The following is a 23,860-nucleotide window of genomic DNA, read 5'->3' as shown; positions in this document are numbered from 1 at the left end:
CTCAAAAATAATTAAGTCACTGTAATAATTTGCTTTTGTAAATATGCTTATGAATTGTAATTTAATTTCATGTTAAATATTTTCCATTGGGAAAGTGAGGCATGGAAAAGATTTATTTAAGATTTTATTTGAACTGTCTCTTGTGGATATACTCTTAACTTTTCTCATGTTGAAGATACAGCTATCCATATCTTGGGATATATGTCACGATTTTCTGGATGAATATTAAAGAATCTGCTTTTGGAAAGTAGATTTATGAAATAGAGAACGGAAGATTTTACTTTTTAACTTTATATCTGCATGTGTTTTCTATAGCTGCTATCACAAGTTAAGACAAATTTAGCCACCTCACACACATTTGTCATCTTATGGTTGTATGATGATACAGTGGCACAGTCTCACTGGGCTAAAATGGAGGTGTCAGTTGGGCTGTTTCCTGCTGGAGGCTCTAGGGGAGACTGTTTCCCTGCCCTTGGAGTGTCTGGAGGTTACCCACATTCCCCTCCATCTTCAAAGCCAGCAAAGGCAGGTTGAATCCTTCTCATATGGCATCTCTCTGATCTCTGCTGCTCCCTCTTCCACTTTTAATGACCACTGTGATTACATTGGGCCCACCTAGATCACCCAAGATCATCCCCATCTCAAAGCCCTTAATTTAATCACATCTACAAAGTTCCTTTTGCTATGTAAGGTAACAGATTCACAGGTTTGGGGATTAGGACATGGACATTTCAGGGGGCAAAAAGGGGTATTCTGCCTACCACAATACCTTTCAGTACTTTTAATTTTCTTTTTCATTGTTGTTGTTCTTGAGATGGAGTCTCTCTCTGTTGCTCAGGCTGGAGTGCAGTGGCACAATCTCACTGCAACTTCTGCCTCCCAAGTTCAAGCAATTCTCCTGCCTCAGCCTCCCCAGTACCTGGGACTACAGACACGCAACACCACACCTGGCTAGTTTTTGTATTTTAGTAGAGATGAGGTTTCACCATGTTGGTCAGGGTAGTCTCGAACTTCTGACCTCAGGTGATCCACCCATCTCGGCCTCCCAAAATACTGGGATTACAGGTGTGAGCCACTGCACCCAGCCTCAGTACTTTTAATTTTCTAAACTTGTGTGTATATTTTTTTATTTTTAGAAATATCAAGAAGGTTCATTTGGCCAGTCAGGTTTAGGGCTATTTTGTTTTTGTTTTTGTTTTTTCATACTTTTCTATATTTAAAAAGAAGAAAACACAACCTCACAAATGTAATTGTTGTGAAAAGAATGAAAGAGAGGGCACAATTATTGAAGTATATATATCTCAGTAAAAATGAGAAGTGTTATCACGGTCTTTATTTGATGAGCCATATCCACTGATGTGAGTTTATGGTATAATGATATAATCATGCCTACTAATCCATTTTTCTCAAGGATCTTAAATGAACAAGTAGGGATTAAAGTATAAGGTCAACTGGAAAGTATTTTTGATTTTCATGACATAAATATATTCCAATAGTATTTGAGTTTAAAAATATTTTTTGTCAACTTGTTATTATTAAGTATTTTGAAGGGGAGAAATCAGTGAGATTAAGATAAATAAAGCCAACATTCCTTGAACACCTACAAGATAGACAATGTTCTAAGAGCTTCATATTAATTATTTAATACCTACATTTCTTATCAAATTTTTACCACTGAAGAATCTAAGGCAAAGTTTCCAGTTAGTAACAGCAGAAACAGGGTTTAAATCCAGGTAATATAATAACAAAAATTATAAGAAATCATCAATGTTAGCAAATTTGTGTCCTGATATTTTCAGTGAAAGTTTTAATTAGCATGCTACTTTATAGTGAAAATTGTTTCAGGTGCATATTATTTATGATATAGTAAAAGAGAGAATAAAAATAAGGTAATACAGCCTACATATAAAATTTTAGAGTAAATTAATTTTGTGAAAATGGATTTAATGTAAAGACAAAATAAGCCTGCTTGATTTTTATCCTCTGAGGTTTCTATTTCCATACTCTCAAGTACCCTCAAAAGTTTTGTATTAAAATATAAAGCACATATGTATATTGCTTGTAAAACCTTGAAATATTTTCCTTAGAATATATCAAGTGAACTGGATCATAATTTGCATCTTCATTGCTTTAACCTTATGAAACTATATCACCTTTCTATGAAAATGTATAACCTTTCTAATTTTTTTTTAAGATTTCCAAAACTTCCATGTATCATCTTATTAAGATGTTTGAATTAGGCATGAACATGTATTTAACATGTTTTATACCAAGATGAATTATTTAGAAATATATTAGTTAACTGGTCCGAAGAGTAAGAGTAGCTTTATGAGCGGTATGAGTAATAGATCCATGTGTGTTTGAAAACCCTTTTTAAAGCTATGTTTATTTTAAGTCATCTTCAGAGATCGTTACATATGTTATATGTTATATATAGTTATATATGTTATATATAATATGTTAAATATATATATGTTGCAGTTTACATTGCCTGATGTGTCCTTCATCTAAACATTCAGTAGAAATGTAATGTAGTTTTTCCTTTCAGATATTTGCTGCACCATCATTTGATGACAAGATCCTGGAAGTTGTAGCAATATTTGATAGCATGCAAATGGCAGTTTCAAGGGTCATTAAGCTGCAGCATCATCGAATAGCCCAGGTTGGTTTCTCTCATCAAACCTGACTGTACTTCCTGGGCAAAGGAGGGTTGGGGGAATCTATTCTAAATGACTCCTATACTGGATATTCATCTATAATATTCTGACTTTGTCATACCAGTTTTTACCATGTCATTATAAGTGATAAAGCATAAGTCTCTATTCTGTAGAATAGACTAATACTCAAGCCTGAATATAGATTATCATTTTCTCCAGATGATTTGTACTCTACAATAATTTGTTTGTTTTATTTCAGTGCCGTACAGTAAAAATCACTATATTTGGCGATGAAGGAGTCCCAGTGCAAGTGGATGGTGAAGCATGGGTTCAGCCTCCAGGGATTATTAAAATTGTGCACAAAAACAGAGCACAAATGCTAACAAGGGACAGAGTATGTAACAAAAACATTCTTGTAGAATATAGTCAAGTTTTTTTAAAATCTGAAATTGTTATTAAAAAAATAGAAAACAAGGAAACATTTAAATTGTCTCTTCAATCTGACATTTAGGCCATTGTGGTTTGGAATATTTATTTATTCATTTTAGTAAGACTTTAGTTTTTAGAGCCATTTTAGGTTTACAAAAAATTGGGCAAAAAAATAAAGAGAATGAATTATGTTCCCATATACTTCTTCCTCCCTCTTCTTCCCTACACATGTAAATTCCCCTGTTAACATCTTGCATTAGTATGGTGCATTTGTTACAATTGTTGAGTCAATACTGATTGATTATTATTAACTAAAGTCCATAGTTTCCAGTACTCTTTGATTTGCACATCTGTGGGTATGGACAAAGATATAATCACTTGTATCCACCATTGCAGACTCATACCAAATAATTTCTCTCCCCGAAAAATTCCCTGTGGATAAATAGGGTCCCTATTTATCCCTTCCTCATTCACCCTTACTTCTGGGAATCATTGATTTTTTTTATTGTCTCCATTATTTTGCCTTTCGCAGAATATGTGTTTTTAGTTAAGGTCAACCTTTACCAAACAAGACTGCCAATATTCACCCCATCTAGTACATATAAAATAGTAATGATTAAAGAATAAATTGAAACAGTAGTAAAGATTGAAGCATGAAATCATTTTTTGTTTATGTTTGTTTGTTTTTGTTTTGAGACAAAGTCTTGCTCTGTTGCACATGTTGGAGTGCAGTGGTGCGATCATAGCTCACTGCAACCTTAAACTCCTGGGCTCAAACAGTCCTCCCACCTCAGCCCAGCTAATTTAAAAAAAAAAAAAATTCTTTTTGTAGAGTTGAGGTCTCACTATGTTGCCCAGGCTGGTCTCCACCTCCAGGCCTCAAGTGATCATCCTGCCTTGACCTAAATCTCTTTTTTAAGTTTTCGTGATCATTGGCTGCACTACTTTGTGTTGCAGTACATTGGAGAATTTTGAAATGTGTTTTTTATCATTGTGATTTATTTGATGAGTCATGAGAGAAAAAGCAATTATAGGTTTATTAAAGTACACATTTACATGGACCTCTGAGTTCTAAGCTAACAGTTCATTGCAATATTGATTTTAAATAGGCCTTTGAGAGCACTCTGAAATCTTGGGAAGATAAGCAGAAGTGTGATTCTGGTAAACCAGTTCTCCGAACCCACTTGTACATCCATCATGCCATTGACTTGGCAACAGAAGAGGTGTTACAGATGCAGCTGTGCTCCCAGGCTGCAGAGGAGCTCATTACTAGGTACGGGGACTCTGCTGGCTTTTCAGACTGTGGGAACTCTAGTCTCAGCCAATTTTTGTTTTTTTAATCTTAATACCTTGTTTCAGTAGTGTTATCAAAAAGAGATACAATTACTCTTCTTCTCATAGCACTCTTTTCATCATTGTTTATTCTCCATTTTGTATACAGTCTTTACACTGTACTACCCACTTATATGTAGTCTTCTAATTACTAATTAAATGTTTATGGAATGCAGAAGGAAGTCTAAACATTAATCCTGTTCCACAGGAGAGTCAGGAGCAAAAAGAATAAAAAGACTTCAAAAACCAGTTTCTGACAAGATATTAGAGAGATTTTGAGACCACATATAAATTAATTTCTATAGACAGAAAGGAGATAAGAAAGAAGTCCTCTGAGTGTTAAACAAATAAAAATCACTTTGACCAGGGAAAACTTCAGAGGGGAGGAGGGACCATCGACTGGTGTGTTACCTCCTCTTCACCTGAGTCTTATCCACCAAATGGGGCTAATAAGACTTGTTTCATCAGGGTGTGTAAGGATTAAATGAAACTCTAGGAATGGGTGCTATAAGTACATTGTATTAGTCCATTTTCATATGGCTATGAAGAACTACCCGAGACCAGGTAATTTATAAAGAAAAAGGGATTTAAGCCTGGGCACAGTGGCTCATTTCTGTAATCCCAACACTTTGGGAGACTGAGGCAGGTGGATCACTTGAGGTCAGGAGTTTGAGACCAGCCTGGCCAACATGATGAAACCCCATCTCTACCAAAAATACAAAAATTAGCTGAGTGTATTGGTGGGCACCCGCAGTTCCAGCTCCTGGGAAGGCTGAGGCAGGAAAATCACTTGAACTTGAGTGGTAGAAGTTGCAGTGAGCCAAGATCACACCACTGTACTGCAGCCTTGATGACACAGTGAGACTCCATCTCCAAAAAAGGAAAAAAAAAGGAGGTTTAATAGACTCACAGTTACACATGTCTAGGAAGGCCTCACAATCACGGTAGCAGGCAAAGGAGAAGCAAAGACACATCTTACGTGGCAGCAGGCAAGAGAGCATGTGCAAGGGAACTGCCCTTTATAAAACCATCAGATCTTGTGAGACTTACTATCTTGAGAACAACACAGAAAAATCTCACACCCATGATTCAATTACCTCCCACCAGTCTCACCCACAACATGTGGGGATCATGGGAGCTACAATTCAAGATGAGATTTGGGTGGGGAGACAGCCAAAAGATACCACATATCACATCTGGCATATTGAGTGCTCTGTTCACGGTAACGATTAGATTCTTCCCATACCTTCATCTGGTCACTGATAAAAACGTTGAAAAAGTAAAGAAGGAAAGCAAAGCTCAGTGGTTTCAGGGGCTAACTCACATCTTTCCTCCACCCTACTATTTGCCACCTGCTCCCCCTACCTTCCTCACTCACCTTTTTAAATATTTATTATGTAACTAGAATGTATGAGATGTTAGAGACATAAGAGACATACGCCCCCTACTGCTGGACCAATATTCAGAATTAGAATGAAGTCGTATACCTGCAAAATACTGGGCAGCTCAGAAGAAAGGAAAGAGAAAATGAATATTTACTCAGCTAAACCCACATAGCTGCGTTATTGTACATCTTTGCCTCTTATCCATAGGGATGCTAGTTTTAGGGTAAATACAGCTCTTTTAGATACTATAGACAATTTCTGTGGCCTCTGATTTACATTTTTTTTAAACCAAATAATGCTTTCCGTGTTCTCATCCTGTGAACCAACCAAATAATCTTATCATAAAAAGGAAGTTGTCTAGGCTTGCTTCTGGTCAACATAGTTTGGCTCCCCATCTGTTTTTAAATTTTGCTGATGAAATCTGGCTCACTTGTCTATTTTCAGAGTTTATTCATTGACTATGCAAACATATTCAATTTTTGAGCCTCTTCTGTAGGCCAAGCACTGTTTTATGCCTGGGATACAAGATGATTATGTGGCAGCCCTACTTAATTGGCTCACAGGTTAGTAGGAGGGAGAAATGTGGCCAAAGTGTTAACATGAGACACACAGTGGGCTCTCTAGATACACAAAGGCAGTCAGAGGCAGTCAAGGAGGGCTGCCTGCAAGAAGTGACCTTTCAACCAAGTCTGGAGGGAAGAGTTAGAAAAGGAGCAATTTAAGCATGGGAACCAGCCTAGGAAGAGGCCCAGAGGAGTATGAGTGCATGCTGCTTTCAGGCAATCTCAGAGTTTGGGGTGACTGAAAGGTTGTCATAGTATATGCAAGAGTGTGGGGAATGTAGATGAAGAGGTGAAGAGGAACCAGATCTTTATTGGGCTGTTCTAGAAGTAGTGTGGAGGGTTTTTTAATTGTTTGTTTGTTTGTTTGTTTGTTTTTTGGAGGACAGCAAAGCTAGGGCAAGGTGAACACTGAGAATGCTGTAGGAATTGTCCTGATAAAAAAAATGATAGACTAACAGGGAGGGGAGCATCACACACTGGGGTCTGTTGGGGGGAAATAGGGGAGGGACAGCGAGGGGTGGGGAGTTGGGGAGAGATAGCATGGGGAGAAATGCCAGATATAGGTAATGGGGAGGAAGGCAGCAAATCACACTGCCATGTGTGTACCTGTGCAACAATCTTGCATGTTCTTCACATGTACCCCAAAACCTAAAATGCAATAAAAAAAAAAGAGATAGACTAAAGCAGTGGAGATAGAAAGGACAAGTGAGATTAAAGACAGTTTAGCATTTAAAATTGGTAAATGGGCATGAATTAGGAGACAGGATGACCTTAATGTTGTAGTGAATGGCTGGATGATTGTGGTGCCTTTGATGGAGCCATAGGGTTCAGGAAGAGCAGTAGGGATTAGAAGGAAAATGATAGGTTCCATGTTGGACTTTAGAATTTAAATTACATTAAAAATACTTACGAGATTCCATAGGCAATTAGAAATGTTAATCTGAAGTTGATTTACCTCTTTCCCTTTCTTTGAAAATGAGAATAACCTTTATCCATCTCTGTTCTTCTGAAAAATAGCTCATTCTTCATGATTTCTCAAGGTTGCTGATAGTAGTGCTGAGGTAACATTTGCAAATTTCTTTGTACTTTAGATATCCATTGTATAATTCTTAAGAATTAAATTATTTTTTTTTACTCTTGGTTCAGCTGTATTGGGCTTCTGTCCCTTTTCTTGGTCTGTCCTTTCCAGATTGAAAGTCATTCTCCATGAAGCTGTCGGAAGCAAAAACAGTATTTGAATAGTCCTGCCTTCTTGTCCATCTGCAAGCCTTACATCATTTTCTAGCAAGTGGAGGAACTTTTCCTCCTTTCTTGTCTTTGGCTTTAGTGCCTTCCAGGATTTGGTCTTTTCCGGGCTATTCTTAGAGGTTTGGATACCAGTGGAGTATGGCGCAACAGGCTTTGGAGTTGGATAGACATAGATTCAGATCCTGGCTCTACCACTTGCTGGCTCTGTATACATACCATGTCTGTCTGAGCCTCAATGTCATTGTCAGTAATGTGGAGAAAATAAGTCATAGCTACATTTAAAGGCTGTGAATATTAACTTACACACTGCTTATGATCACTTTGTGTATCAATAATAAATATGGTAATGGTCTTCCCCAATCTGTTGCATTTGCAGTTTCAATGAATGAAGGAGAAGTTTCTATTCTTTATATTTGTGATCCCTCTCACTTTCTAAGGATACTGCAAAATGAAGCATTACTATATTTCATTCTTCCAAATAGCCGTTCAGTCTGTCTTTCTTTGATTGTAAGCCTAACTTTTTATATAAAGATTTTTTATTTCATAGTTTTTGTTGCAGTGGGGTTTGGATTTGTAAATCTACCTGTGCCATTCATAATTGATCAACCATTAAAAATGTTTTCTATTCTGATCTTCATATGTTTTTTACTTGTTTTATCCTAATTCTTCTAGATTTCAAAAAAAATGAGCACTACTCAAAAAAATTTTCATTTGTTTCATTTATGCTTTTAGGATTTGTGACGCAGCCACAATTCACTGTCTTTTGGAGCAAGAACTGGCCCATGCTGTGAATGCCTGCTCCCATGCCCTGAATAAAGCCAACCCAAGGTGCCCGGAGGTGAGGATCTAATGGTAAATTCTCATTCCACAGATTATTTTGGGTGTTACACATGTATTTTAATACTGTAAAATATGCCATGCCCTGTGAAAGAAAGTTATGTCATCTGTATGCGTCTCTACAAACTTATGGTAAATTTGTGGCCAACTTTTTGTTAATTTTCCTTTTCCTGACATTTTTTCATTCCCCCTCTTAAATTCTCTCATTTTTTTATGTTTCACTTTCAGTCACTTCTTACCTTCCATCTTCCTTCACTTCTGTCTTTTTTTAGCTTTTATCATCCTTTCTTACTCCTTCTTTTACTTTTCCTTCTGTCCTGTACCTTGTTAAAGGGCAAGCCTAGATATCATCAGCATGCATTTTGTTGTGCCCTGAAATTATTCCTACTTCATTTTGTTTTGCTAAATTGGAAATTGATGCTTTTGTTAAAATTTTAATGTAGAAGTTAGAATGGATAGAATATAACTCTTGAAATACGATACATGGTGCAATGCTATACTAGAGAGAAAACTGATAGTGTTATTTTATTTTTTTGATTATTTGATTGAAATTACTTAAGTTAATATACAATTAAGTGATTGTTCTCAAGATTATGGTCTAAAAAGCAATATGATTAGTGCTACTGAGAGTAAAAGTTTTCTTTGACCTAACTTTTTATTGGGAATACGTATATGCTGGTGCTAGCATACACATATTCATCACGTAGAGGTTGTGATACTGAGTGTATTCACTGTAGTCAGTACATTCTTTTGGCTCTGTAATATAATAATGAGATAGTCATGCTAACAAATGTATGAAATTTTGCAATTATAGAATTTTGGTAGATTTTTAAATACTGTGAATTTAAGTTATAAGAATAAAATGTAAAGTATTTACTGGTAATGAAATCCTATTTTAATACAGATCACATGTCTTTGATACTCTTCTTTCCTAGAGTCTTACAAGAGATACCGCCACCGAAATAGCCATCAATGTGAAGGCACTGTATAATGAAACAGAATCTTTGCTAGTTGGCAGGGTTCCTTTGGTAAGGAAAAAAATGATTGGTAACACAAGAATGATGAATTAAATGTCTGGATCTTACCTTCATTGGGGAACATGCATCCAGCAGATTCTAAGGCAGAAGCAGCCTTCTGGCTTCCATCCTGAGAGCTACCTCTTCACCTGGCTTTTGTCTTCAAGAAAATATATGGCTGAAGTTGGGAGTCACGATTCATGCTAATAGGAGTGGAGATTTCCCCTCATATATGCCATCCTGTTTTTATGACTGCTCTGCCCCAGTCAGCTTCAAGAGACATGAACTTTGTAAAGTGTAGTAGACATTCCTCAGGTACTTACTATTGCACACAAGTAGAGGAACTTACCGAGTTTGTTCCCTGAATTAACTTTTAATATGATTTGTATGGTCCTCCAGATTTACTTAAAAGAGTACATTTTCTAGACACAGTGTTTCAAAAACTAAATTTCAGAAACTCTGCCTAGTTTAATCCAGATTGGTCCTGGAAATCAAGTTTAGGCCAAGTCTGAATCTGACCACAGCCCATGGACCTCAAGCATAAATGCTGGAAGCTATGTGTGTCCTGTTTGGTTAGCAGTGAAAGTTAGTCTTTCTTTATAAATACCTCACCATTTTCAAGTATTCTAGCATCTTGGCTCTTGCTGCCACCTAGAGTTTGATTGTGGCATATTCCCACATGCTGTTATCACTGTGTGGAAGGCCTAATTCATTTGCTGTTTTTTATTCTTTTTTACAATTCTGATTAGTTGGTAGTTGATGATCTTAAAACATTTCTTTAGACAGTAATTTTCTCTCCTGGTTGGGCAAATCTACACCTAAATAAAAGTGATACTAAGAGTCATAGTATCTGGCACAGTGGGTGAATGAATGGGAGGTGTGTCCCACACGCCTTGCTATTAAGTGCCTGAGCTTAGGGTTTCTGTTTTCACCTGTGGTCCAGAAAAGTGCCATCTTTGGGGAATGCTTTGCTCTGAGAAGCGAAGCTGAAAGGCTGCATGAAGGCCATCGCTCTTATCTACCTCCAAAGGAAACTGAAACACAACTTCTTTGGGACAAGGGGTGGCTGGCTCTACTATGGCCATGAAGAAAACCTTTTACAAAGAAACATTGGTTATCTTGTTTGATAAAACTAATGGAGCCCCTTCTTGGCTATTTTTGGCACTACTGTTTTTAACCAGAATCTTCTGCTGCTCTTCTAAAATAAGTCCTATAGAAAATCCAGTGACCTGTGAGTTGGGTTCCAATTTTTGTATTGAGAACATGTATTTTTATGTTTTTGGAAGTACATTGAAGATCACTTCTTACATCTAAAAGCATAACTTACTCTGTACTTTTCTCTAAATGAAAAGTAGCTACTGAGTACTACCTTGCTAATATTTATTATTTGTATTATGTTAATACGGAATGACTTTCCTTCTCCACTTTTAATTTCCTCTCATTGTTAAATATGAATTTTGGTTTAAAATATGTACCAATGAATTTTACCAAAACCTTTGGCAATAGTGATATCATAATAAGGAGTTGATTATATTTGAGAGCAACTGGTTTACTCTTTATTTTTAGTGCCAGAATGAATTTGTAATAACCATTTTATCAGTTTTATAAGACATATTTTTAGACTAAAAGGAAAGTAGTAAATTTTACACACAACAGGGTAGAGAATCTCCTTTTTTTTTTTTTTTTTTTGAGACAGGGACACATTCTGGCACAGTGTTGTGATCTCTGCTCACTGTAGCCTCAGCCTTCCTGGTTCCAGGTTTCTCCTGCCTCAGCTGCCAAGTAGCTGGGCCTACAGGCATGCACCACCACACCTGGCTATTTTTTTTTTTCCAATAGAGACAGGGTTTCACTGTATTGGCCAGGCTGGTCCTGAACTCCTGCCTTCAAGTGATCCACCCTTCTCAGCCTCCCAAAGTGCTGGGATTACAGGCATAAGCCACCATGCCCAGCCAAGAATCCCCGTGTTTTTAGTCACTACTAGAAGTGGTAGATACTGTGAATAACAAGGGGAAACAAAAAAAATAATGTTCATAATAACAGTAATATTATCTTGGAACTTTTAGTTCTAAAATTTTATGAACAAATTTGTAAGAACTCTATAATTTTAAAGTAATTTATAAATGCATTGATTAGCTAGAAGAGACCTCAATAATAATGTAGTCGGCTGGGCTCAGTGGCTCACGCCTATAATTCCAGCACTTTGGGAGGCTAAGGCAGGTGGCTCATTGGAAGCCAGGAGTTTGAGACCACCCTGGCCAACATGGTGAAACCCAATCTCTACTAAAAATACAAAAATTAGCTGGGCATGGTGGCATGCGCCTGTAATCCTAGCTACTTTGGTGGCTGAGGCACGAGAATTGTTAGAACCTGGGAGGTCAGGGTTACAATGTGAGCTGAGATTGCGCCACTGCACTTCCAGCCTGGGCAACAGAGCAAGACTCTGTCCCAAATCATCATCATCATCATCATCATCATCATCACCATCATCACCTTGAGTCACATTGTGCTATTTCCAGAGGAGGAAACAAAGGCTTTTGAAATCAATTAACCTTCCCTTGGTTACATAGTTCATTCATTACAAGGCCAGGAGTAGAGTCCAACTGACTGCCTACCAGTTCTGTGCGTAGGAGTGTTTATTTCATCTTTATTCATTTATTGAACTTATAAATGCATTTTAATAACTGCTTTCAATGAGTTAATGCAGATAATAGGTGAGCAGTTAAATTCTCTTTAAAGCATCCAAACCCAGTTTCAGATGATAAGCCATTGAGCTTTTTGCTTTGCCCCAATTTTTATAGGTTTTCATCACAGATGTTTTTTAAGAGTTGTGGGGATTTTTTCCTTATTCTTTAAATTTTCAAGATTTTTCTGCAGTTCTTCTTATATGACAAGTTTTTTGCTGGTTCAAAGGTATTATTTGTTCATGTAGTGTGATGACTTTTTTTTTTTTTTTTTTTTTTTTTTTTNTTTTTGAGTAGAGTCTCAGGCTCTGTCACCCAGGCTGGAATGCAGTGGCTCTATCTCTACTTACTGCAAACTCCGCTTCCCGAGCTCAAGGGATTCTCCTGCCTTAGCCTCCCAAGTAGCTGGGATTATAGGTGTCCAACACCATGCCTGGCTAATTTTTGTATTTTTAGTAGAGATGGGGTTTCACCATGTTGGCCAGACTGGTTTCATACTCCTGACTTCAAATGATCCACCTGCCTCGGCCTCCCAAAGTGCCGGGATTATGGACATGAGCCACTGCGCCTGGCCTGGTGACCTATTTAAATCAGAAGTATTTTTGGCACAAATAAGTAGAATAGTGAGACTACATACATCACAACCAGGAAGAATGGGTAGATAAATGCTTGGGAAGCATGAAGGAGAGGGATAGTAAAGAAGGCATTTACACAGAAAAAAACACACCAAAAGAATACTTTTCTATGAAGTTATTAAAGTTACAATAGCTACTCATATATGATCTTTGGGACGTAATGAGTGGATTAAATCTATCCTGATTTTTTAAAATGAAGTTAATATAAAATAATGTATTTTCTTAATATTTCTTAATTTAAAAAATATTAGCTTAATAGGAAGTGAGGCTGTTCACTGTCAAAGTACAATAATTTATTCTACTTGAGGCTGGCCAGTGAGTCTTGTTTCGTTTTGTCTTCTAATCTGGTAAATAGCAGCTGGAATCACCACATGAAGAGCGCGTATCCAATGCCCTACACTCTGTGGAGGTGGAATTACAGAAACTAACAGAGATTCCGTGGCTTTATTATATCTTACACCCAAATGAGGATGAGGTATGTCAAATTCAGCCTGTTTCTCTCGAAATATAGACCATATCACTGTAGAATTTGAACTCATCTTTGAAAAAGAGATATTTGGAGGAAAAGAATTTCGAATACTACTTTTTCAAAAGTACTGTTCTTGAGCAAGTAAGAAAAGGTATTTATATGAACAAAGGCATTTTTTGGGAATTGGGACATTTTCAGTAGTACATCATGAACGTTTTTTGAAGAAGTTATCACTGTTCTATAATGTTTAGTGTTTATAACTTATTCTCCTGTATTAGCTCTATTATCAGAGTAGGTTTTTCTCCTTTTCATATCCTGAAAAAATTCTTTTCTTGTTCGATTTGAACAGGAACCTCCTATCGATTGCACCAAAAGAAGCAACAGAAGCACAGTATTTCGAATAGTGCCAAAGTTTAAAAAGGAAAAGCTTCAGAAGCAGAAGACAAGTTCACAGCCTGGTAGGTGGTCCACATGGGAAGGGGAAGTGTAACATTATGAAAAAAGAATTGATTAAAGTGATATCATGGAGGACATGAGAATATTCTGGAGCTAGATGGTGGTTGAGCATTGTGCAATATGATGAACATACTGTCATTGAATTCTACACTTTAAATGGTTAAAATGGGGAATTTCATGCTTTATGAATTTTACCATAAAAGAATACCTAAAACACATCAGACTAGCAGTGGGAATCTCTAGTAAGGAAGCACACACAAAAAATGAAGTGGTTGCTAATTTGCTTCTACTTTGTTTAGTGGATGGTAGCATTTCCCTTCAGATGGTTCTTTCTCAACAGCAATTCAAAGCATCAGTGTATAATTTGTTTTTCTTCTTTTAAGTACAATTTTTAGATTACTTTGATAAATGGAATATAAAAACTTTCATTTACTCATTTAATTTGCCAAAGTTATATATATATATATTTTTTCTCCTGTGTTAAGGACACTGTTTCAAACCCTCGGCAATGACAATGTGCTGTGATACTTGCATTCGCAAGCAAAGATTAAGCCCCTTCTTTTGTGCTATTTCTCTCATTCCTTTTTCACCTTTCCTGAGAGTTTAAATGTACAGGTATGCTAGTACTAAACCACCTTCAAATTCTGTTTATACAATGGTAGCTGCCTTTCATAACCAAATCATTTTATAAATTCTTCTCAGTGCACTCTTAAAAAGTGATGTAAAACCTTATTTGTGATATTTATAAAGCAGCTATTGAAAACCATTTAAAAAACAAATATAGCAAAGAAGTAGGCTTTTATTAAGCTAATCAATGTTGAATAAAATGGATAAGCAAATGACACACTAAAAAACAATGTAATCCAACTAATCTCAGAGAGCAGTGCTATGAAATTTTTAAATAACATTAAATTGTGATTAATAGCACATTGATTGCTGTTATTATCAATAGTAGTATAATCAATCAAGATGATACTTGAAGTCAGCAAGACCTTAAGCAGAAAAGTTTGTGTAAAATTGAATAACCCTATCAGATTTTAAATCGTAATTAGCCTTTGTAGATCATCTCAGTCTATAGCTATCTTCATACAGGGTCTGAAGGAAATCATCAGAGCTTATATAGAGTTTGTACCATTGATCCTAATGATGTGAAATACATTTTGTATTCATATTGTGTAGATTGGGTGGCATTAATGAAGAAATTGGACGAAAGCTAAGCACGGGTGCACGGCAGCATTTTGTATAGTCGGATCCTTGTGTTGAGTGTGTAACCTGCATGGGAAAAAGTGGAACTACAGTTTTGTTGAAAAACCACCTTTCACCTTTCTTTTGCTAGCGCTGCCGCTGCACTCTGTTTTGCATCTTCTTTGGCCAGCCCTTGCTTTGTAATGCATTGAGCATGTAGAAATTAAGGGGGTTTTGCTCTTAACTTTGGTAGTTCAGAAATGGGGCACAGAGGAAGTTGCTGCTTGGCTGGATCTGCTCAATTTGGGAGAGTACAAAGATATCTTCATCCGTCATGACATCAGAGGGGCTGAACTTTTGCATCTGGAAAGACGAGATCTTAAGGTATTTCCTTTGTGCTCTTCTGCTCTTGAAAATGTTATTGCAAAATGGAATCTTTTCTCCTGTGCTTCTTCTGATATGTGCTTTCCGCTTCGCTTATGTTATGCAAATGTGTAGTAATCTAACATTCACTGTCCTGTGGTCTGAGTTCCTTCTATGCTTTTTAACAAGAATGTCAGCAGTATTTTCCTGTTGGAATCACTCTATTATAACTAAAGCTTAGCATGAACTTAGTAATTTTCAATGCATCCAGTGATATGACTGTTCCTGTGCTAATATTTCCAAATGGATCATGTTTCTATCAACTGCTTTTATTGGATCAGCATGGAAGGTGATAATTTTGCTGAAAATGACTAAAAAAACTAATATATGGTTAACAACTAAAAATTCATTCAAAATACCAATAACAAAGCCTTTCTAATATATGGAATGAGATGAGAGACTTACAGCAACAGCTAATTAGTGTCTTACAATTTTGTTGTGTTTCCAAATCAGTCCTTCTTGGGTCACATGAGCAACTAGACTGAAAAATTTGAATTTCCTTTCTGTGACATATTGTTAAAATTCTATTATTCTCAAAAAGAAATTTTTTTCTTTAGTAAATGAGGTAAAAATTTTGCCTAGCTTTTGCTAGAAAACAGCTCAGAGCCTATTTGTTACTTATGATGATGGAGAAAACTCATTCATTTACCATCTGTAGCATTTCCCTTTTATTCTTTGGGTAAAGTCTCAGTAGTAGAAACAACTAAATTAGGCTCTGTGGCCAAGGTTTAGGAATAGGATTTTGTCATGTATTTTCTTACCACATACTGCCATTTTAAATTTCTAATAAGTAGTAACATTTGTTGGAATGATCCTTTTCCTGTAGACTAAGTTCTAAAATGCGTTAAATTTTATAATACAGAGAATTCCTAACAGATTATTGAACTGTTGCACCTTCATCTACAAATATGTTAGCAAAGATCTTTGAATAGATAATAAGTAATATAAAGATCTTTTTTCACGAAGAGTTTTAGCACGTCAAAAGGTGAGCACCACTTATACCTAAACAACTTTAGCCATAATAAAAATAAAATAATTAATTAATTACCTTAGCTAGTTGAGAGTCCTAGATCTGGAACACAGCAAAATATGTAGTAGTAGAGTTCATAAAGCAAAAGTTGGCTTCCAAGCTTGAGATGAGTCCACAAAAAAGTAAATGTAGGGGGGATCATGATACCCAACATGTTTGCGTAACTTCTGATATCCTTGGCAGATAGCAATATTTATTAATGATGGATTAAAATATTATGCTACCTTCTCTGCATGACACCTGCCTTCTAGAAGCATGCATCGCATTTGCTTTGAATAAGCGTACATTCAAGGAAAAGACTGTGTGTGTATGTATAAAAATATTCATAAATGCATATATGTGTAAGTATTATAAATTTACATATAAACATATAGATATGTACAGGTACACATGCAATGAAAGAAGCAGAATGAATGTGTAGAGTGGAAAAATATATACTAAGGCAAAGTTAGATAAGAATAGGAAGGAGATGGTTTAGAATTATGTTAGAAAATGTTCTCATCGCTTTTCATGGGACTTTTTTGTTCTGTTTTTTTATTTTTATTTTTAATGCAAATTATATTCTCTTAAAACTTTTCTTTTAGAAATTTGTATTGACATGGATTTGAAAACTCTATTGGGTCTGAAACAAGGTGTGAGTGGGGGATGAGAAAAGGAACATTTCACAGAAAGAGCCTTCTGTAGCACAAAACCATAAAGCTAGAGAAGAGCTCCCCTTGTTCTTTGCAGTTGTAGCCATCAGTAGCGGCAAGCCCTTCAGACTGAAGGCTCTAAATGCTGGTGAGGGATCACTCAGCCCTTAGGTACCCCATTGCTTCCAGTACTACTTATGAATATGTCAGTGACCCACAAGTTCTCTGTCAGCCCTACCTGACCTGATTTGTGAACTTTTAGATTATAGCACCAACTGACTACTTGATAATCAGGTATTATACAGGGATATCAATCTGTTTTTGCTTTTTAAGAATTAATTTATTTTTATTTATACAAAAATATATGGATACGGCCAGGTGCAGTGGCTTACTCCTGTAATCCCAGCACTATGGGAGGCCGAGGTAGGTGGATCACGAGGTCAGGAGATGGAGACCATCCTGGCTAACACAGTGAAACCTGTCTCTACTAAAAATACAAACAAATTAGCCGGGTGTGGCATGCAGCTATAGTCCCAGCTACTTGGGAGGCTGAGGCAGGAGAATCACTTGAACCTGGAAGACAGAGGTTGCAGTGAGCCCAGATTGTGCCACCGCCCTCCAGCTGGGGTGACAGAGCGAGGCTCCGTCTCCAAAAACAACTACAACAACAACAACAAAAAATATATATGGGTACAAGTGCAATTTTATTATATTCATACTGGTTAAGTCAGGGCTTTTAGGGTATCCATTACCTGAATAACATATATTGTACCCACTAAGTAATTTCTTATCCATTCCGTCCCCTCCCCTACCCCTCTGAGTCTCCATTGTCTATCATTCCACTAGGTCCATGTATATACCTTTTTTTAACACCCACCTATGAGTGAGAACATGCAATGTTTGTCTTCCTGTGTCTTCTTGTTTCACTTAAGATAATGACCTCAAGTTCCATTCAAGTTGCTACAAAAGACATGTTTTCATTCTTTTTTAAAAAATTCTTTTCTATGGCTGAATAATAATTCATAGTATTTATATGCCACATTGTCTTTATGCAGTCATCCATTGATGGACACTTAGGTTAGAGAATATCAATCTTAACATGCCCAAAAGCAAGCTCTTGAGCTTCTATCACACTCCTGTTCTACCACTCCTCCAGTGCTCTGCATTTTAGTAAATCAGACCTCTGGCCTTCCAGGCACTCTAGGCACCTTCCTCTTTTTTGTCCATCTTCCCCTAACCCATCAAGCCCATCACCAAGTCATAGTGATTCTAATCTCCGTTCATTAATCTTTGTCTCCTGTTCACAATGCTGCTCCATGCTACTGTCCAGTCTTGCTTGTGTAAGGTCAGTAGCTTCCTAACTGGTCTTTCCACTGCTACTCTTTGTTTTCACAGTCCAGATCCGCATTGCAACTAGAGTGTTATTTTAGCATCATCAATCAGGTATACACTTTTCTGCTTAAACTTCTTATAAGCTTCCCATTTCTAGGGAATAAAAACCCACATCTTTATGCAGGCCTACAAAGTTCTGCCTGTGTATTCAACCTGCTGTGAAGTCTCTGGCCCCTTCCTGGGCTATGCTTCATTCATCTTGGCCCTATTTCAGTTGCTTAATAATATGACACCTTTTCTCACCTTAGGGATGTACTCTCTTTTACTGTGCTTCTTGCCCTTCCCTTCACCTTGTTAACTCCTGCTTAGAGATTAGCTCAAGTGTTACTCCCATATCACCAAAACCACTAGACATAGCAACGTGGCCATCTAAAATATGTATATAAATATATTTTTTGAAGAAAAAAATATATTTTTTTCAAAATATATATATATATTGTATATATAAATCTATATTATAAAGATATATAAATCTATATATATATATATATATCTTTTTTTTTTGAGATAGACTCTCGCTCTGTTACCCAGGATGGGGTGCAGTAATGCAGTCATGGCTCACTGCATCCTCAGCCTCCTGAGCTCAGGTGATCCTCCCACATCAACCTTGTGTGTAGCTAGGACTACAGGTACATGCCACCACACCCAACTAATTTTTTTTTTTTTTTTTTTACAGGGTCTCACTGTGTTGTCCGGGCTGGTCTCAAACTCCTGGCCTCAAGCAGTTGGCCTGCCTTGATCTCCCAAAATGCTGGGATTACTAGTGTGAGCCACCACGCCCAGCCAGGAACGCATTTTCAATGTGATTTTGCAGATAAGGAAGCAAACTGATTGCATAATTTTCTTTGCTAGAACACAGTAGGATTCAAGAAAATGGTAAACATATGGTGAGGGTTTTCTGTTTGGTTTATTTTTTGTTTTTTCTATTTGGAAAGTTTTATATATATGGCTGGAAGGATAACTGAATATCTAGAAAGCATGCTTTGTCAAAATTTGGACTATTTATCCAAGGAAAGAGAAAGTTACTCATAAAGAATATAAGAATTAATATATAATGATATTTGATAAAAATAAAGATATAACAAATGTCACGGCATAACTTTATTACAACCTATACCCTAGAAGACATAAAAATATTGAACTCAAACTAAAACATCAGAAACAATTGCAACAAAAGCCAAAATTGACAAATGATATCTAATTAAACTGAAGAGCTTCTGCACAGCAAAAGAAACTATCATCAGAGTGAACAGACAGCCTACAGAATGGGAGAAAATTTTTGCAATAGATCCATCTGAACAAAGGTGTAATATCCAGAATCTACAAGGAACTTAAACAAATTTACAAGAAAAAAACAAACAACCCCCATTAAAAAGTGAGCAAAGGACATGAACAGACAGGTCTCAAAAGAATACATGCAGCCAACAAATATATGAAAAAAAGCCCAACATCACTGATCATTACAGAAATGCAAATCAAAACCACAGTGAGATACCATCTCATGCCAGTCAGAATGGCAATTATTAAAAAGTCAAGAAACGACAGATACTGGTGAGGCTGTGGAGAAATAGGAACACTTTTACACTGTTGATGGGAATATAAATTAGTTCAGTCATTGTAGAAGACGGTGTGGCGATTCCTCCAAGACCTAGAACCAGAAATACCATTTGACTCAGCAATCTCATTACTGGGTATATAGCCACAGGAATATAAATCATTCTATTATAAAGATACATGCACATGTATGATTATTGCAGCACTATTCACAATAGCAAAGACATGAAATCAACCCAAATGCCCATCAGTGGTAGACTGGATAAGGAAAATGTGGTATATATACACCATGGAGTACTATACAGCCATAAAAAGGAACTAGATCATGTCCTTTGCAGGGACATGGATGGAGCTGGAAGCCATTATCCTCAGCAAACTAAGGCAGGAACAGAAAAACACCACATGTTCTTATAAGTGGGGGCTGAACAATGAGAACATGTAGACACAGGGAGGGGAACAACACACACCAGGGCCTTTTGTGGGGCAGAAGGAGGGAGAGCATCAGGAAATTTAGCTAATGCATATGGGGCTTACTACCTAGGTGATGGGTTGATAGGTGCAGCAAACCACCATGGCACACTTTTACCTATGTAATAAACCTGCACATCCTGCACATGTATTCCAGAACTTAAAATTAAATGAAATTAATTTTTTTAAAAAAAACTATAGCTAAGAGGTTAATGTAACTCTATGGAAAATCTTCTTCTCATTTTATACCAAAATGGTAATTCTAAATACATTCTACCTCCTCCAAAGAAGATTTTGTCTTGATAATACAATGTATATATGGCCTAAAATAAAATATTTAATATTTAAATATATTTTGAATTGGATATCTATGTTTTCACAAAGTGTAAAGATATTTAAATATTCCACTCAAAAAATCTAAATGTGACTGCAAATGCATGTATATTTCAAATTTAGGCAGCAAGCATTGGTATATTCCTCTAGGATTTGGCCTTGCTTTTAAGCTTGATACTTCAGCACATCTTCAGGAAACGTATAGTTGCCTTAGGACTAATTTCGGATGCCCTGTGTCATAGGAGAAAATATTTTTCTGGGTCAGTTAAATATTTATGAAATATCTTAGAATTATCTCAAGCTTGACATAGCATTGGCTAGGGAAAGAGTATTTTCCAGAAGGATTCATTACTGCTAAAAACTCCAAGAGCTCTTAAAGGGTAAGAGGGAGAGAGAGAGAGAGAGAGAGAGGCAATGACAAAAGAGTTAAACCAGTTTGATCTATTTCATTTAAAAGTTGAAAAATAAATTACAAACAGGGTGGCTATTTGGAGTCTTTGTCTTCTCAGACAAGTTATTTTATTTTATAACCTTGTTTTTTTAGGCTGTTTTGTAAGTCACCTTTTTGATAATTTTCAAATATTTCAGTTTTTTGAAGAAGTTTGACTTCACATGTTAGCACACTGACTATGCCCTTTCACTTAAAGAAGCTAGGATTTGGAGGCCTTAACTCCTTCTTTTAGTTTTTCAGAGTGCATAACTAGTGGTTATTCACCCTTGGGTAGGTTTAATTCATTCCTGCAACAAATATTTGCAAAGTACCTGCTGTGCACACTCTGCAGTCATCATCTATTTCTGAAAGTTAAATATTGAATTCTTGGCACTTATAGGAAGAAGTTTATTTAAGAAACAAGAATAATAGTTTTGAGAGAAAAGAGCTAATAGTGTTTTGAGTGAAAGCATCAACCAACAGATAATCATGTTTAAGTAATTTTTTACACACGTATGTTACAAAGTATAAAGACTATTTAAATTAAATATTTGTCTCAAGTCAAAAACTTGTAATGCAACTGCAAATGCATTTACAGTCCAAATTTATGTAGCAAGTACTGGTATCTTTCTCTAGAATTAGGTCTCACTTTTAAATTTAATATTTTAGCACAAGAAATGTTGCCTTAGGACTAATTGTGGGTGCCCTGATGTCCTGCATCATTTTTTTCCCAGAGATTCCAAAAGAACCTTTCAAAGAGAGAGAGAGAAAGGAAAGTAAAAAGAAGGGAGGGAGGGAAAGAAAGAGAGAGAGAGAGAGAAAAGGAAGGAAGGGAGGGAGGGAGAGAGAGAGGAAAGGAGGGAAGGAGGTATCAGAGACTAAATTGGTTTTGACTCTTGAAGGACTGCCACTGTGTGTAATTTCTGAGAATGTCACAGTTCAGGTTTTATGTAGAATGTGATTTTTTTGGTACCAGCTGGCAGTTCTTTAGTGTCAGGTTATTTTTGTTTTATGAACTTATTTTTCTAGCTTTCACTTCTTGTATCACTGAATATAAACTAAAATGAATGAATTGAATGCTAATTATGTTTCTTGCTGGTTAAATATTTAATCCTCAGTTTTCTATTATTGATAAACTTTTTTCTTTTCTTTCATTTTTAAAATTTTCTTTCTGCCTTTTTTTCCTTTCATTTTTAATTCTTTCTACCTTTTTCTGTTCTTTTTCTTTCTTTTTTTTTTTTTTTAGGACCTGGGGATACCGAAAGTGGGCCATGTGAAGCGAATTCTCCAGGGAATTAAAGAGCTCGAAAGGTGCACTCCACAGTCGGAGGTGTGATCATATTGGTGCTATTCCTTGGAAAAGAAGTAATTGCCACTTAATACAAAGTCCTTAGAAGCAAGTGGCTGTCCTTGTACTTTTCTGCATAGATAAGTAAGCACCACTGAAGCACCTCTGTGGCTTGATATTTTGCTGTGGGTGAAATTTTGATTTGAGGTATTAGAAAACATTTTTGTGCCAAAAAATACATTCCACAAAGCCATTTTCTTCCATGCAAACCTGACACGTTCAAATATATTCACCAAAGTAATAAGGTAGGAGGAATCTGAGATGATTGCATTGTCTAAAATGTGGAATTGCAAAGTTCACTTTCCTAAGATCTGGTCTGATGGAATGTTCTTACTGTGCAACTGCATAACAATAAGTGGTTAAAACTTCCAGGGTTTCATTATTGGAGGCATTGGCCATTTTCTTAAAATCATAGGTTAGGAGACTAAAATATAAATTAAGTTGTGTTTTGAATGTAGGTTGGTATCACCTCCGACTCCTAGTGCTTAGTGGTCGAAGAATATGTTGAAAACCGGTCAGATATTATGAATGAATGCAAATCTTAATGCACGATGTTCCTGCCTGAAATGTCTTTCTTTTTCTTGCATGTCACATCTAATATTGTAACACCTTAATAGCTTTAATGTCAGTTTTAATGGGATTTAATTTATTACTAAAGTACATTTTTGTTGGCTAAGGGCACTGCACTTTTCTGTTTTTTAATGTGGAATTTTGTGTAAATATTCTGTACCTCAGACTTTGTGAACATATGTCTGTGCCATAATCAACAAATGATATACATTTTATGCAGATCAATTTTATTTCAATCTGTCATAAGCAGTAGGCGTGCACATTAAGAAAATTCTCTGGGTATTTTCATAAAATTACATGTTCCTTTACCTGACAAATTTGTTGGAGCTTTCCAAACCAAAATTTCCACATTTTGTTTCTAATTTTAAATTTCAATTTAATAATTATTTAATATTCTATTTGAATTTATAATAGACTATTGATATCCAGAAATTCTCTGAGGTCCCAACTGAGATTTATATACTGATGGATAACCCAGACTTACCCACTGTCTACAATGTCTTCTGACACGTACTTCCCAACAGAAGGGATTTAAATTTTTTTCTAGTTGCTATTATTATTATCTCACTTAATTCTTAATTCCTGTCTGGTGGATATTATTTTCCTTTTTCTAAACCACTCTACTTCAGTGTAGCTTATTAGAAGTCAACATTACAATGATCAAATCTTTGAAAGCCAAAGGCATACGTATCAAAAAGTTACAAAAATATCCTTAAATAAGTTTTCTTTAGCCATTATATACCAAAATATAAATTATAATATTTGAAAGTATTATATGTAAGAG

At 36.1% G+C, this 23,860-nt stretch overlaps 1 protein-coding gene across 7 annotated transcripts in view; it reads left to right on the top strand.

Annotated features, from left to right (window-relative positions):
* DGKH (diacylglycerol kinase eta) overlaps positions 1–23,505 on the top strand; it is a 192,856-nt gene extending 169,351 nt beyond the window's left edge. For 3 of the 7 annotated variants that reach the window (XM_017536127.2, XM_017536131.2, XM_017536130.2), the window contains 9 exons: positions 2,549–2,662; positions 2,917–3,051; positions 4,196–4,359; positions 8,347–8,452; positions 9,387–9,479; positions 13,142–13,261; positions 13,605–13,713; positions 15,150–15,280; positions 22,405–23,505. In XM_017536127.2, coding sequence (XP_017391616.1) covers positions 2,549–2,662; positions 2,917–3,051; positions 4,196–4,359; positions 8,347–8,452; positions 9,387–9,479; positions 13,142–13,261; positions 13,605–13,713; positions 15,150–15,280; positions 22,405–22,494 — 1,062 coding nt within the window. In that variant the 3' untranslated portion in view covers positions 22,495–23,505. Of the gene's footprint in view, positions 1–2,548; positions 2,663–2,916; positions 3,052–4,195; positions 4,360–8,346; positions 8,467–9,386; positions 9,480–13,141; positions 13,262–13,604; positions 13,714–15,149; positions 15,281–22,404 lie in introns of those variants that run through there. The other 4 variants (XM_017536129.2, XM_017536133.2, XM_037741185.1 and 1 more) reach the window with 3 other exon arrangements.
* Positions 23,506–23,860: the final 355 nt, after the last annotated feature.

Source organism: Cebus imitator, unplaced genomic scaffold (genome assembly GCF_001604975.1).
Source record: "Cebus imitator isolate Cc_AM_T3 unplaced genomic scaffold, Cebus_imitator-1.0 Scaffold96, whole genome shotgun sequence".
NCBI classification, from domain to species: domain Eukaryota; kingdom Metazoa; phylum Chordata; class Mammalia; order Primates; family Cebidae; genus Cebus; species Cebus imitator.
The sequence above is the reverse complement of the archived record's forward strand: the minus strand, read 5'-3'. Positions and strand labels throughout refer to the sequence as shown.